This window comes from Pichia kudriavzevii, chromosome 3, assembly GCF_003054445.1.
Source record: "Pichia kudriavzevii chromosome 3, complete sequence".
Lineage (NCBI taxonomy): Eukaryota > Fungi > Ascomycota > Pichiomycetes > Pichiales > Pichiaceae > Pichia > Pichia kudriavzevii.
This window is the reverse complement of record NC_042508.1, coordinates 1,045,424-1,060,913: the sequence shown is the minus strand read 5'-3', so window position 1 is coordinate 1,060,913 and position 15,490 is coordinate 1,045,424. Positions and strand designations below refer to the sequence as shown.

At 37.6% G+C, this 15,490-nt stretch overlaps 7 protein-coding genes across 7 annotated transcripts; 4 read left to right on the top strand and 3 right to left on the bottom strand.

The window, feature by feature from the left end:
- Positions 1-444: 444 nt before the first annotated feature.
- Positions 445-1,215, bottom strand: C5L36_0C04880 (uncharacterized protein; the record flags this gene model as incomplete). The annotated part of the gene is made up of 1 exon (XM_029466175.1): positions 445-1,215. The coding sequence occupies one exon, from the start codon at positions 1,213-1,215 to the stop codon at positions 445-447; it is 771 nt and encodes a 256-aa protein (XP_029322035.1).
- Positions 1,216-1,714: 499 nt separating this feature from the next.
- Positions 1,715-3,766, top strand: C5L36_0C04870 (uncharacterized protein; the record flags this gene model as incomplete). The annotated part of the gene is made up of 1 exon (XM_029466174.1): positions 1,715-3,766. The coding sequence occupies one exon, from the start codon at positions 1,715-1,717 to the stop codon at positions 3,764-3,766; it is 2,052 nt and encodes a 683-aa protein (XP_029322034.1).
- A 267-nt stretch (positions 3,767-4,033) lies between these two features.
- On the top strand, positions 4,034-5,269 carry C5L36_0C04860 (uncharacterized protein; the record flags this gene model as incomplete). Its single annotated transcript, XM_029466173.1, has 1 exon — positions 4,034-5,269. One exon carries the CDS (start codon positions 4,034-4,036, stop codon positions 5,267-5,269), a length of 1,236 nt encoding a protein of 411 aa, XP_029322033.1.
- Positions 5,270-6,361: 1,092 nt separating this feature from the next.
- Positions 6,362-8,872, top strand: C5L36_0C04850 (uncharacterized protein; the record flags this gene model as incomplete). The annotated part of the gene is made up of 1 exon (XM_029466172.1): positions 6,362-8,872. One exon carries the CDS (start codon positions 6,362-6,364, stop codon positions 8,870-8,872), a length of 2,511 nt encoding a protein of 836 aa, XP_029322032.1.
- Positions 8,873-9,179: 307 nt separating this feature from the next.
- C5L36_0C04840 (uncharacterized protein) lies at positions 9,180-11,240 on the top strand (the record flags this gene model as incomplete). The annotated part of the gene is made up of 1 exon (XM_029466171.1): positions 9,180-11,240. The coding sequence occupies one exon, from the start codon at positions 9,180-9,182 to the stop codon at positions 11,238-11,240; it is 2,061 nt and encodes a 686-aa protein (XP_029322031.1).
- Positions 11,241-11,375: 135 nt separating this feature from the next.
- C5L36_0C04830 (uncharacterized protein) lies at positions 11,376-13,043 on the bottom strand (the record flags this gene model as incomplete). The annotated part of the gene is made up of 1 exon (XM_029466170.1): positions 11,376-13,043. The coding sequence occupies one exon, from the start codon at positions 13,041-13,043 to the stop codon at positions 11,376-11,378; it is 1,668 nt and encodes a 555-aa protein (XP_029322030.1).
- Positions 13,044-13,519: 476 nt separating this feature from the next.
- On the bottom strand, positions 13,520-15,376 carry C5L36_0C04820 (uncharacterized protein; the record flags this gene model as incomplete). Its single annotated transcript, XM_029466169.1, has 1 exon — positions 13,520-15,376. One exon carries the CDS (start codon positions 15,374-15,376, stop codon positions 13,520-13,522), a length of 1,857 nt encoding a protein of 618 aa, XP_029322029.1.
- Between the last annotated feature and the right edge of the window lie 114 nt (positions 15,377-15,490).

Below are 15,490 nucleotides of genomic sequence, written 5' to 3'. Positions count from 1 at the left end.
GAGAGATGAGGAGAACGATCGTGTGTGTTTGCAGCCAGTCGTAAACAAACGGCTCTATACGAATTACACGGAAAAACTAGATATATAATGATCCGAGTTTTCACTAAAGCCTCTTTTATCCGCGGCGTTTAGAGGAACGTATTACTAAATAATATGTTCCAGATTGAGAAGAATGGACCCCCTTCTCTTACGACCTTACAACCTTACTCTGATTGTTGGGGGTGTGATTTTATTCTCTCCCATTTATATGGCGTTATTATTACTTTTGACCGCTGGCATTACAAAACTTGCATACATATGGCCCGGAAAAACCCATTGATATCAAAGGATATTATTGAACGATTTTCTTCTATTTCTTCCATGCATTAACTCAAAGGTCGTTCCCGCTCTTTTTCAAGCACTCCCCAGTTCCTTTTGACACGTATGCCATGGTATTGGCCACCTTCAGAGCACATCACTGTACCTTGTCTCTAATTCATGGATAAATTGCTCATTCTTATTATTGCCGTCTCGGCAAATACGGTACATGTTAAGTGCCCAGCTGAAAATCCCCAAGATTCTGGAAATTGGTTTCCCCAACTTTATCCTCCGTGTAAGAGCGCCTAGATTTAAGAGTAAGTCGCTGACGTAGCCCACAAGCTCAAAGATCGCCTTTGCCTTTTCAGTGTATAAGATTTGCAAACTCTTTTCATGGTACTGTGTAACCTTATTTGTTTTTCTGTTATTCTTAGTATAGTTGCCACAGCCGTTGGCATTGTTTTTATTCTTAACTCTTGTAATGGTTTGGAAGTTATTCTCCAAAATCGTATATTCGGTCTTTACCATTTTAATGAGGCGATTCAATCTCATCAACCTCATTAGAAATCGTCTTATGTACAATAAGATCACAATCACATAGATTTTCGCAACCTGAGCCAACACCATTTTTAATGGTTTGAGAAATTTGACATTGTTCATCCGTTTCTCTAAATTGGGAAACATTGCTCGTAGTGCTATTACGTTGTCAAGTTGTGACAACAAATATTCCATACCATCAAGCACACTTTCTTCAATGCCTTCATATCTGTTCAACCTTTTCCTTTTAGTCTCGGCCTTGGGGCGTTCCTCCTCACTCCATCTTCTGATCTCGCCTTCAAATCCACTCTCTGTTTCAAAAGTTCCTGTGCAGCGAGCCATTATACCGTCGGTTTCTCCAAACAGAGTGCCCTTCTCCATTTCCTCACACAATTGTGTGTTTTGAATCCAAGGTTTTCCAACTGCGCATAGTGGTCCCCCCTATCGAACGCCTCGCTTCCTCCTTTTATTTTATTTTATTTTATTTTATTTTATTTTATTTTTTTTTTCGTTACTTGTTTGATATAAGATTGTGATAAGTATCTTACAATTATGCGAGCAAAAAGTAACAATTTCAATTGCTTACTTAATTATTCATTAGCCACATTATTGCGAAATTGTAAAACCTTCTATTTTTCCACTCACTAATTTTGCCAATGCGTGTTTGGTAACGCGTTACTGGATTTCATAATTTTTTTTTTTTTTTCTTCTTTTCACTTCTTTTGTTTCTGTCTACATCCGCAGAACGGCCATTGAGGGTACGAGAAATTTGCAGAATGAAAACTATAAAAAGGAGGAGCGTCCGCACCTCCTGCAATTTTGAAATGTTAACGGTGTGTTCCTTCTAATAGATCTCTTTAAAGTGTCTTTATGGTAAGAAATGCTAGAATCTACAACAGAATTTAGAAATACGTTCAAAGAATTAGGTAGTTTAAAACCACCGGGAGTATCCGGCTCAAGAATTAAAAACTTGAAGGATTATTTCCTTTCCCATGTTGACGATGAAGATAACCTAGTAAATATTCTAATCGAAGAATATAATCAAATCCCCGTATCTAATAAATTAGGTCCATTATATGTTATTGATGCAATTACAAGAGGTTTAATCGACGAATGTGGTAGTAATGTAGAAATTAACGCAGACGCTCCAAACGGTACCGCTCCTGCAGCAATTTATAAAATCAGTGAAAAAATTGAAGATTGGCTAAATGATGCTATACCAATGGCTAATGATGACGTTAAAGATAAAATCTGTAAATTAATAGACATTTGGATTAATTGCTCTACTTTTAGAATTGAATTATTGAATAGTATCAAGGAGAAATATTTTAAGACTTTTACCCCTCCTGGTACACCACCTAGAAAGAAGGCTCAATTATCGACATCAACCTCAACCTCAACAACAAATGACGGGGGCTCTACCAATTCGTCCATTAACAAAGATCCAACTTCTGTTTTACAAGCTTTGGCTAATTTGGCAAAGAGCACCTCCAAATCAAATAACGCCAATAATACATCCAACACTTCTCCCTCTTCTTCTACCATTACTACTACGAAGAAAAACGACACAAATGCTACAAACTCAGTAAACAACTCTATTTCTTCCCCACCTTCTTCATCATCAAATATATCTAACGATTCAAACGCTTCCAATCCAAATGCAATTTTCCAACTGCTACAAAATATGAATAAAATGACAAACACTCCAAGTAATAATCAATCTAATGAAGATACTTTCAGAGATAGGAATGATAGAGGTCGAGGAAGTGGTCATACTAGTTCCTCAAATAGTAATTCTTCTTATAATGACCGGAAGAGAGAGAGATCACCAAATCGTGATAGTAATAATAAACCAGGCCATGATGGTGAAAGAAACGAACCTAGTAATCCACATTTCAGACCAAAGAAATCTTTTATTGATAATACCATCCCTCAAGGCTGTATTAATGTTTATTCTAGAACCATCTTTATTGGTGGGGTTCCACATTCGATGGATGATTATCAATTAATCCAAACTTTAAAACCCTATGCGGAAGTTCAGACTTGTATCATAAATACCGCAAGAAAGCATGCATTTGTTAAAGTATATTCAAGAGCCGAGGCCGATCAGGTTATCCAGGCCTTTTCTGTGTCACACCCTTCTGGTTTACGTGCCAGATGGGGAGTTGGTTTTGGTCCAAGAGATTGTTGTAATTACCAAACAGGTATATCTACAATTCCAATTCAACGGTTGACCGATGCTGATAGGAAATGGATTTTATCTGCAGAATGGGGTGGTACGACTCCAGATTTACCCTTACAAAGTGGGTTGTTTATCGAAGAGCCTGATATTGAAGTTGGTCACGGTGTATCATCGAAATCCATATCAAGGAAAATGCCAACAAATTCGGCATTTAATGGTCCAAAGTCTGATAATAGAGGGCATAACAATAATGGAAATAATAATAACAATCATGGTGGTTACAACAACCAAAGATTCAATCCAAACCATATGCCTTTAAATGGTAGCTATGGCCATAATCAATTCATGCAGCCACCGATGCCACAGCAACCAATGATGAGCGGGTATCCTCAACCAACACCACCTCAACATCATCAGCAGTTCCCACCTATGGGTGGTGCTCCGCCACCGCATGGAATGCCGCCAATTCCAGGAATGGGCTCTCCACAGATGAATATGCCCGGCATGAACATGAACAACCAACCACCAATGGATCAGTCGCAAATGATGCAAGCAATGATGCAAGCGATGTCTCAAATGCAGAATCAACAAGGTGGCTTACCACCGGCGCAAGCCCAAGCACTACAAGGAATGAACAGTGCACCAAATTCAGGTAATGGTAGTAATGGTACACCAGATATGAATGCAATGTTCCAAGTCATGGCTAACATGATGCAACAGCAGCAACAACGTCCGCCATCTTCACAGTAGCTTATGTTTGTTGTATAGTCTCTTTTAGTTTGTTTTTTATTTCCTTCCTCCTTACTCTTTCCTCTTGCACACTTTCCCAATGTATCTAACGTTCTGTATATTCTACCTCTAAAGTGTTTCAATAATTTATTCCACAAGCCGCGTTTGTTCTGCCAATTGTCTCGAGAAAGGAAAAGGTGGATTTTTTATAAAAGATACACGAAAAGCAAAGCTTACATCTAAGTCGAAGAGAAATTTTCATAGGTTAAGAACAAGAGATAAACCACTATGGGGAAGGGACCTACACTCTTCAACTTTGATGCGTTTGCACGTACTATCGATGAAAGGAAGATCAAGACAAGTACCGGTGGTATAATAACCATTATCTGTGCAATCACAACGTTCATTCTTTTATTCAATGAGTATCAAGATTACAATAGAATTGTTTTAAGACCCGAATTAGTGGTCGATAGAGATAGGAACAAACATCTGGATATCAACCTCGATATAACATTTCCTGAGATGCCATGCGATCTTGTTAGTTTGGATGTTATGGATGGTACAGGAGATATTGAATTTGATCTGTTGAAAAATGGGTTTACTAAAATCAGGTTGGATGAAACGGGAAATGAGATTGAAGTTCTTCAATTCGATGCCAACGAGAATATTGAAGATACTCACATTGGTGCCAACGAGGACGGTTACTGCGGTCCATGCTATGGATCTTTAAACCAGAACGATAATGAAAACAGGCCAGACCATGAAAAGGTCTGTTGTAATTCCTGCAATTCTGTTCGTGATGCGTATGCAAGAGCAGGATGGAAATTTTATGATGGTAAAGATATCAGACAGTGTGAGCAAGAGGGTTACGTTGAGAGAGTCAATTCTAGGTTGAATGAGGGCTGCCGAATCAAGGGCAGTGCTGAAATCAATAGAATCGGAGGCAACATCCATTTTGCCCCAGGTGCTTCCCTAACTATTGGAGGTAGACACATTCATGACATGTCTCTATTTGATAGGCATCCGGACAAGTTTTCATTTAAGCATAGAATCAACCATTTTTCATTTGGTGAAGACATCCATGAATTGGAGAATATTTTCAAGAATGACAAGCACGACCACCGAACTTCTCATCCATTGGATGGAAATTCAGTTTCAGCAAATAACAAGTATGAGCTCTATACATACTACTTGAAAGTGGTTAATACACGATTTGAGTACTTGAATGGGTTAAAGATAGATACTAATGAATTTTCAGCAACTCAACATCACAGACCGGCCCAAGGTGGTCGTGATGAGGTCAACCCAAACACTGTCCATGCAAGGGGAGGAATTCCAGGCCTTTTTTTCTATTTTGACATCAGCCCATTGAAAATAATCAACAGGGAGGATTATAATAAATCCTTCAGTGCCTTTATCCTATCCCTATGCTCTGCTATTGCCGGAATTCTCACTGTTGGATCGATCCTAGACAAGACCATTTGGTCTGCCCGTAGCTTCATTAAGGAGAAGAAAAGCACATGATGACGCACATCAGTAGATGTAGATAAAGATGTATATGATATCAAATTATGTATCTCACTAGCAAGAAGAACACAATGACTACTGTACCCCCCTCCCTCCTCTCTTTTTCTCTGCGTTTCATAGCAATTTCCAAAGATAAAGAATTGCTTCTCTTGGTGGATCCTCTGAAATGACACCTTCTCCCTTGGTGAGTTCACACACGGGATGCACCAACAACAGTCCAAAGTTGCGTTTTAAACTTTCATATTGTACAAGTCCACTGTTTGCCATTCCAACACCCTGCTAGTGAAACAGAAAACGTTAACCTCTTTCTTCTCTTCCCTAGACCAATACGGTAATTGTCTTTATCACGCAAACAAGTGAGTTCAGCTGTTAGAGAGTAGGTTACCAAAGAACCAAGGAACAGCAAAAACTACTTGGAGGTGTAGTGGGATATCTATTGTAGTTTGTAAAATAGCGTCTTTTACAGCCTACTTGTTCCACAATCAGGGGAAGCTACAAAAAAAAGACCCTCTTTCTAAGGTAAATGAACTCCCACGTATAACTCTATGCAGAGAGAGAGCACTCGTTACTCCAAAAGAGTGGCTTCTTTACCTTTGTGAATCCCTATGGAATTGAGAGATCCTCTCTTCAAGTGAAGATATGGCCTGCCAATTTTGCCGGTGGTGTACTAGCGTGTAATTTCAAACTGACATTATATAAGAAAAAACAGTGTGTGTGCTTTTCTTAGCAGCACAATTGTGATAGTAAGAAATTTATGAATTTTATTTGTTATTTTTATTTTTCGAATTTCTTTAGTTTTTTAATTTTTTAATTTTTTAATTTTTTAATTTTTTAATTTTTTAATTTTTTAATTTTTTAATTTTTTAATTTTTTAATTTTTTAATTTTTTAATTTTTTAATTTTTTAATTTCTATTTCTCTTTATTTTTTTTTCTTTATTTTTTATTTTTTATTTTTCAGTTTGACAATCCAAACATGTTCGTTCAGGTACCGACTCTTCAAAAACAACACCAAACTAAGTGCAAGCGGGAACAGACCACATCAAATTATATACAGCGAACCATTGCACAGTAGAGGCTACCATACATCCATGTCGTCCTTTATGACTCCCATTCGACACGTAAGCACTTCTTCAAACACAAGTGTCTCCTCGCCAAATTCAAGTAGTCCAACCACAGGAGGTCCTACTTCGTCAGCTAATACTCCGGCAAGAGTGATAAACAGTGCAATGTCAACAACAAGCGTACTAACAAATAGGACAGTCAATTCCAATGATTCAATGTACTACATTTGTTTACGATTGATGAACTCCCTTGCAAAAATCCCAGGCATGTTACCATATATAGAACTGGCATATAACCAGGCAGATGCCGCAGCAGAACAGCAAGCAATGGCCATCTCTAGCATGGAATCTAATGAGTTTCTCTACAGGGATGACGCCACCATTAACAGTTCCAGTCTGGGTAGCATTGCAAACACAAACACAAACGTGAGTTCGCATTCTTCTCATTCCTTCTTGTCAAGTTGGAATAGTTCGTTGTTCACATTTGCATCGGGGTTATTGCCAGCTCAGATATCTTACGATCCTGTTACTTCAATCTCAAAACTACTCAGACAAGGTACTCCTCTATGCGTTATGTATAATGCCTTGAAGCCGGAAAATAAAATTGACATTGTTAGCTCCGACGACTTGAAAATCTGTAAAATGAACATTTACCAGTTCTTGAGTGCCTGCAAACTACATTTGAACATCCGAGATGATGAACTATTTCCAGTGACAATGGTCTTCTCAGACAACACGGCGCATCTACTAAGAGTTATACATTCGGTTGAATTTGTATTAAATCTTGAACCATCTTTTTTATCGCCTCCAATTCCCGATGAAATCAAAATCACTGATTCTAGGTCAAAAATAGTAAAAGAGTTGATAGAAACAGAGAGAAGGTATGTGAAGGATTTGGATATAATGGTTCAATATAGAGATGATTTGGTATCTTCTCAATCTATTTTAAGTGAAGATATTAATATGTTATTTCCCCAACTAAATGAGATCATAGATTTCCAGAGAAAGTTTTTAATTGGGCTGGAATGTAGTGCATCTGTACCACATATATACCAAAGAATTGGTTCCGTGTTCATTCATGCAGGAGTTGAAGGTTTTAAAATCTACGAAAATTGGTCTTTATACCAAAGTTTTGCTAATGATTTAATTAAAAGGGAAGCTAACAAATTGAGAAATTGTTCTAAAATTATCAAAGATCCTTATGATTTACAAAATTTCTTCCTGATTAAACCAATCCAGCGGCTACTAAAATATCCATTGCTCCTCTCCCAATTACTAAAAGAGTCAGACCCATCATGGCCAAACTATAATGAATTACACCAAGCCTACATAATTTCTAAAGAAGTTGCGATGGATATCAATGAATCTAAGAGGAGGTCTGAGAATATCCAGCATTTAAATAACCTAATGGAAGAAGTCGTCGATTGGAAGGGATATAACACTAACAATGTAGGTGAATTACTATTTTTCAATGTAGTAACAGTCAAGGATTTATTAACAGATGGCCATTCAAATGAAAAAGAAGTTCACTGTTATCTGTTTGAAAAAGTCATCTATTTTTTCAAAGATGTTTCCTCAAAGAACAAGATTTTAGGCTCAAAGAAAATGTCCAATCTCTCATTCTCTAGTAACTCCAGTGGCCCCTTGCAGCTGTCGCTTAGCGGAATAGTTTATGTGAATAAAATCTACAAGATTACTCCAGCTGATAACTCTCCTTATTTTGCTGCAACACAAGGCCATTTTCTGACCCTTCGATGGAAGGGAAACAAAGATACCGGGGGATGTATCATGAAGTTCCGCTCAGAAGAACAACTGAATCAGTGGAATAACACTATCAAAAAACTGTCAGCAGATTCCAATTCTGATGACACTATTAACTCTCATAACAGTGCCAAAAGTCTCAGCAGTTTATCAAGCTCTAACAGTTTACTAACAGGAACCACAAATAGGACTAGCAATACGAGTAGCTTCAATTATAACAACAGAAACTCTGATAGAACTCGTTCGTCATCTGATTCATTCATGAAAAAGCTTAGGTCAACTAGCAGCTCAAGTTTCTCCAATTTGAATGCACCATACCCCCCACTACCGACAGAGAAATCAATAAGATCAATGTCTATTTCCAGCCCTAGCAAGGTGTCGCCGGTCAAGAAGTCATCTTCTGGAACTTCGTTGCTAACAAATGAAGAAGTTGCCTCTAACTTCTCCAACATGACGTTATCGACCGTTAATCATTTAGCTGCAAACACCGAGCCCCACACAAACATAAAGCTACTTTTCAATAAAAATCAGTCAGTTATTAATCTGTGTGTCCCTTCAGACATAAAATACAATACCCTTGTAGAAATTCTGGTACAAAAAATTAGTTATCATTTAGGGTTGGATTCAGAGGTTAGCAATTCAAAAATGTCCTTTAAATTTAAGGATGAAGATGGCGATTTCATCAGATTTAATGGAGATGATGATTGGTCGATAGCCAAGGAGATGCTTGCAGAACTAAAACAAGAAAGTCGGATACTCGAAATTATGGTTTCCTAAATGCATCCTCCTTTTTTTTCACCGTCTACGTATTCTATGTATAATATCTGTGTATAAATATAATGACACTATCAATTTAAGAATAAAAGCTTTTAAACGCTTATATAACATCCTGCAAATGAAAATGACTGGATTTGCGATTACTCATTTTTTTGGAATTTTTTTTCCTCAGCGTGATTCACCGGGTTGACTCTGACCCGGACATTCGATGCAGATGCGTACCGTTAATTTCTTTTTGGAACTTCAGGGTATTCAGCAGATTAATGTTTTAAGGATTGGTAGCTTATAATAACAAGAGTATACCAAGATGCTAGCGTTTGTTGAAAGGAGATCTAGTAAAGCCATCCTGAATGCTGGCAATAGACAAATATTGGCAGCATTCCTGCAAAAAAATAATGTAAGAAATTTAAAAACTTTACACACTGGCTCCAATACCCCACAAAAACAAACTTCTAGCTTCAAGAGAGTTTCAGGTATGACCTTTTCGACTGCTTCACCTAGATTCAATTCAATTGAATACGCTAAAAATGAACTAGATGAAGATGAGCTCGAAATGTTATCTGAAACAAGAGCAGTCGATACTGTTGATGTTTGTATAGTTGGTGGTGGTCCAGCTGGTTTAGCAACGGCTATTCGTTTGAAGAAAATTGACAACGAAAAGGGTGACGGTGAGTTAAGAGTCGTTGTTTTGGAAAAGGGTGATATTGGTTCCCACATTTTGTCCGGTGCTGTTCTTGAACCTAGAGCGTTAAATGAATTGTTTCCTGAACTATTGGAAAATGGCAAAAAAATACCTCTACCTGAAGAACTAGTGACTTTGGTTACAGAAGACCATACAAAGTTTTTATTTGAAGACGGGTTGGCTGTGGATCTTCCCGAACCACCGCAAATGAAGAATGCGGGAAAGAACTATATTGCAAGTTTATCCGAAGTCACAAAATGGATGTCCGAGCAAGCAGAAGAACTAGGCGTTGAGATATATCCAAATACTTCCGTGAGTGAACTAATTTACGATAGCCATGGTGGTGTCAGAGGAATTGCAACCAGAGATAGCGGTTTACAGAGAAACGGATCAATCAGTGAAGATTTCGAGAGGGGCATGGAATTTCATGCAAGATTGACTGTCTTAGCTGAAGGATGTCACGGATCTCTAAGTAAGCAAGTGATCAATAAATTTGAGCTAAGAAACGGGGCAAATCCACAGACCTATGGTTTGGGTATCAAAGAGGTGTGGCAAGTTCAACCCGATAAGTTTAAAAAGGGGTACGTTTCACATAGTTTGGGATATCCTTTGAGCGATGGCTTATACGGTGGAGGTTGGATGTATCATTTTGGAGACAACCTTGTCAGTTTGGGTTTGGTTATCGGATTGGACTATAAGAACCCATGGATCAGTCCATATCAAGAATTTCAACGTATGAAGCTACACCCATATTACAAGGATATCTTAGAAGGTGGTAAATGCATTTCTTATGGTGCAAGAGCGTTGAATGAAGGTGGATGGCAATCTGTTCCTCAATTACATTTCCCAGGTGGTGTCCTTGTCGGTGCAAGTGCAGGTTTTATGAATGTCCCCAAAATCAAGGGCTCTCATACCGCTATAAAGAGTGGAATCATTGCTGCCGATACAATGTATGAGAAGGTCGTTGCACTAAAGGAACAACAAGAGGCTGAATTGGCCTTTACACAGGAAAAGAATTCCTCCGAAGACAAGGACAAAGAAGAGGAAGAAGAGGAAGATGAAAGCACCGGTATGCCTCTACCCGAATGGAAAGCAATTGATTTAAGTGAATACCAAACTGCATATAAAAACTCATGGATTTATGATGAGCTTTATGAAGTTAGAAATGTTAGGCCTTCATTTAATTCCGATTTGGGAACCCTTGGCACACTTGTCGGTTTGGGTATGTCTGGTCTAGTTACAATGATAACCAAGGGTAAAGAGCCTTTTACATTGGAACATACCCATACAGACTCATCTTGTGTTGAAGATGCAAGCAAATATGAAAAGATTAACTATCCTAAGCCAGATGGTGTCATTACTTTTGATTTAATGACTAGTGTCAGTAGAACTGGTACTTATCATCGCGAGGGTGAGCGTTGCCATTTGCGTATCCCTGACATGGATTTACAGAAGCACAAAGACATTTCTTGGCCAAAGTTCAAAGGTGTGGAACAACGTTTCTGTCCTGCAGGTGTGTACGAGTACGTTAAAAAGGATGAGAATAACAGCGATGATGATGTTGAGTTTAAAATTAACTCACAAAATTGTATTCATTGTAAGACTTGCGATATTAAAATTCCATCTCAAGACATCAACTGGACAGTTCCAGAGGGTGGTGATGGTCCAAAATATCAAATGACCTAGATACGCAGTTTACGTTATAATTACACACTTCTATAGACTAGCTACGTAGTATTTATGTGTTTTATCCTTATTTTTTTTTTTCAACTAGATATACATGTGTAGAACATCTGTGATCATCGTAACCTGATGTTTCCTCTAAATGTGTCCCATACCCATGATATTAGAAACAATTGTGTCTTCAAGACCTCTAAACTCATTGCCATAAAGTAAATCAAAATGATGGTTATAGTGCGAGGTGCTATTGTGGAATCCGTAAACTACTCTCTTATACATAAGCCCGCATAATTCAAAGTTTTTTAAGTTTGGTAGGTAATTGAGGGAATGGTTTAGTTGCAAATTAATTAAATGATCAAATAGAAATCCATTTTTAGGATAATCATCTTTCCTTAAACACGAAGAATGCTTATTGACCACCGAACTACTGTTGATAGATGATTCTGACAACCGTTGGGCCATGTCTAATTCTTGCCCAATTATCAGTAATGTCGATACTTTTATAGTTTCATCAAATAAAAGCGGGCTATTGTCAGCTTCCAGAGCTAACGTTTCAACGATTGATTGACATATCAAACAGTTGCATCTATTGAGAAAGTTTAAGTAAGGAAATAGCTGCATAGCCTCTTCCAATGTGGAAACAATATTACCAACTAAATTTTCTGATGGTTGGTAAACGTTTATTCTTAGATCGATGATAGATTTGATATTGTTTGTTATGGGAGATCCCAAGATCATCAACATATTGGAAAAGTTCAGCCCACTTATTTTTAAATCGTAGTTTAAATGTGTTAGATTTTGGAATGATTCACAAAGTTTTAACAACATCATCGAACGTAAATGGTTTTTCTCAATATCTTCTCCAACCAAATCATACCTCAAATTTAGTTTCCTAATATTGCTACCGTGGTATCGGATAATGTTGGTGAGCCTATCTAAAGACTTAACCAATGTCAAAACTTTACCGTCGTCTTGTATGAACAAGGTTAGTTCACTCAAGTTTTCAAATATTATATGTTTGCTTATTAATGAAATGATGCTCGAAGAGGATCGATTTGTTAAAGTAACTGAAAGCTTGTGTACCTGATGCATTCCTAGATTCATTTTTCTCAAGATTGCAAAAAAACCTACAATTCTCCTGTAAACAACTTCATAGTTTTCATGTCGGTCAACTAAAAAATGAAGCTCTTGAAGATGTCGAATCATTTGCGGATTTCTCGTGAGCAACTTAAACATCGTCATATCTTCATTTCTACCCAAAACGCCCTTAATATACATGTTTTGGATTTTTTCGCTGTGGAGGAAGTTGATAGATTCCACACTATGATCCAAATAGTCACAAAAGTTACGATCAACAATTAATGTGTTCAAATTTGGAGCATCTTGAAAAGTTATAGGAGGAATGCTGATCTCTTCAGGGAATTGATATCTTTCTAAACAGCTGAAATGAGGCATCTGAGTCTGTCTCCATGACACTAAATCAAATGCGGATAAGTGAGATATCTTTTCTAGGTACAGCTCAATCACTAAATCTGAATAATAAAAATTTAGCACTGAAGGTCTTGATATGGTTTCAAAGAACAAAGTTATATTTCCATCATTTATTAGAGTTACATTATCAATAACATTATCATTTCGCTTGATAATTGGATATTCTGAAGACGGCTGGTATATAATTGTATGATACACTGAACCTATGACATGTTGGAACATCGTTTTATTAGTTAGAGCAAGCCTTATTCTATCAGAAGATCCCATCTGTAGTGCTATATTTTCAATCACATTTTGGGGAAGCTTTATTAAGTCCATCTCCAGATTCTTTCCGTAGTACTATGGGATGTTTCTTATCTGCCCTCTTTTCTTTCCAGAGACAAGAGGGTAACACCAATCGACACTTGAAAATTGCTCTATTCAGGGTGTAGGGCACTTGTAATAATTTGCCAAAGCTAATTTCTGCCTTCAGTTACCAATTAAACAATTCACAAATAAATGTTAAAGCTGGATCCCCCTCACAGCAACTTTATCACCTCGGACACTCAACTCTTTAAATATAAAGAAAGATATAAAGACAATGTGCCTGAAATTTGTTATCAAGATGAATTTTCAAAATTTTACCGCGGTGACACCAAGAGGCTTTTCTCAGCAGTTTCGTAAATATGCATTTGGTAAATTACTATTATTCATGTTTAATTTTGAAAAATTAACCAGATACAGGTACACACGTATACATCTATAGAGATATATGTTTAAATACAAGAATGTGATGTAGATGGTGGCATGGAAACTCATACTATAAGCTCTTTTGAAGATGGAACGCTCTCGAAACCCATCATCTGTCCCGCTGCAACGATTTCCTCATCATACGCATCTTCCAAATTCTGCACATGTAGGTTGGAAATACGATTACATAGCCAAATGTAAGTTTTGTTAATACTGAATAGTATGTTACTAACGACCTTGACTGTGAGAGAAACATATTTTCTAGTGAAATAGTCTTTCCAATTATCTGCTTCACCTGTTTGTAGTATGAGGTGTTCAACGCTTTTGTTTGCCTCATCAACTAGCAATGCCAATCTGTTTACTGGAGCACCAAAATTTCTATTCAAGCCTTGGAGGATTCGCATCGATCTCATCACAAAAACTAAACATAGGGGAAACTTATCAGTGTTCTGAAAAAACTCTTTCATTTTCTCCTTTAACATCAATTGTCTTTGAAAGTAGGTCATATTCATAACTTTTTTAACATGCTCTTTTATCAATGGACTATGCCTGTCCCCTATACCAATCAGGGTCATAGTCATTTCATCAACCTCAATTCCCCATGAGGATAATACCTCTTTAGTTTTGTCGTAATGCTTTTCCATACTATATTTCCAAAATTCCGCATATTGCCTTTTGAATTTAGGTGTAAAATTCTCGTACAAGCCGTGATCTAAAATAACCAGCTGCTGAATATTTTTACGTCTCCAAAACATCGATGTGAGCCAATTATAATTCTCAACTTCAATGTTTCTAACCATTAGATTACCCGGATGGAGATCACAGTGAACCAATCCCCATGTGAATACCTGACGAGCGTAAATCTTGGTAATCTGAGTTAAGAGTATCTTTAAATTGAACCCATAGTCAGACAACTCTTGGTATTTACTGACCAATTGGGCATCCATCCATTCACTTATCAAAATTTTAGCACTGGAAATATCACCGTAGTATTTCGGAATATAGTATTGTTGACTCTTACTGAATTCATCGTCATCTTCGATCAGTTTAGTAATCATTTTTGCATTTTGATACTCCTTCTTGAAGTTGAGTTCCTCCCTCATTTTGTCGCAGACATAATTGACGGTTTTCTCCAAGGGCATTTCAAACAACCATCCATAAAAATACATAACGTACCTGTAAGTAAATAAATCTGATTCCATCTGCCTTGAGACCGAGTTCTTTTGGATTTTAACAGCAACTTTTTCCCCATTCTTTAAAACGGCCTGATGAACCTGTGCAATGGAAGCAGAAGCAACAGGTTCTTTCTCAATAGATTGAAAGAGTTTCTCCTGATAGTCCTGTCCCAATTCTTTTCTCAAGGTCATATCACAAGTTGACCAAGGCTCAACTGGGGCTCTGTCAAAGAGCATCTTGAATTTGTCCTGATAATGTTTGGGGAACATGGTTCCCTGAACCGCAATCATTTGTCCAAGCTTGATATAAAGCCCCTTGTTTTCGAGTATCAAATCATACAACCTTTGAGCGTTTCTTTCATGTAATGCATCCACGTCGTAATCTTCCTGGAAATGCATTTTGTAGTCAACGGACAACGCAATCAAAGTGGATATCGACCTCACGTTTCTCTCAATGATACCATGCCCAAGATACGAGTCTCCTAAATATATGAGGAAAGTCGATCCAAAGAGACCAATAAGGGCCTTTTTCCAAAACCTAGTAGGTTGCCTATCTGTTTTCTTGGCTTTGGATGGTGAAGATATAGTGGCTGAAGTTATAGGTTTCTCGCTGGCCCAAAAGTGTGTCTTAGACGGTGGCCGGTTGGTAAGTCTTACAGGCTTACGTGCACCTGCAGAAGAATAAACTCTCAATGGAGCAATCTGATAGACACACGCCCCTCTAATAGACGCTCCCACTGAGATCATTCGAATCGCTTGAATCCAGTGAATAGTTAAAAATGGGGCGTTTTGGTGTCTTCTGAGAAGGTTTCCATCATATTAGCCTTTGTAGTGTTTAAATATAGACAACAATACACAACC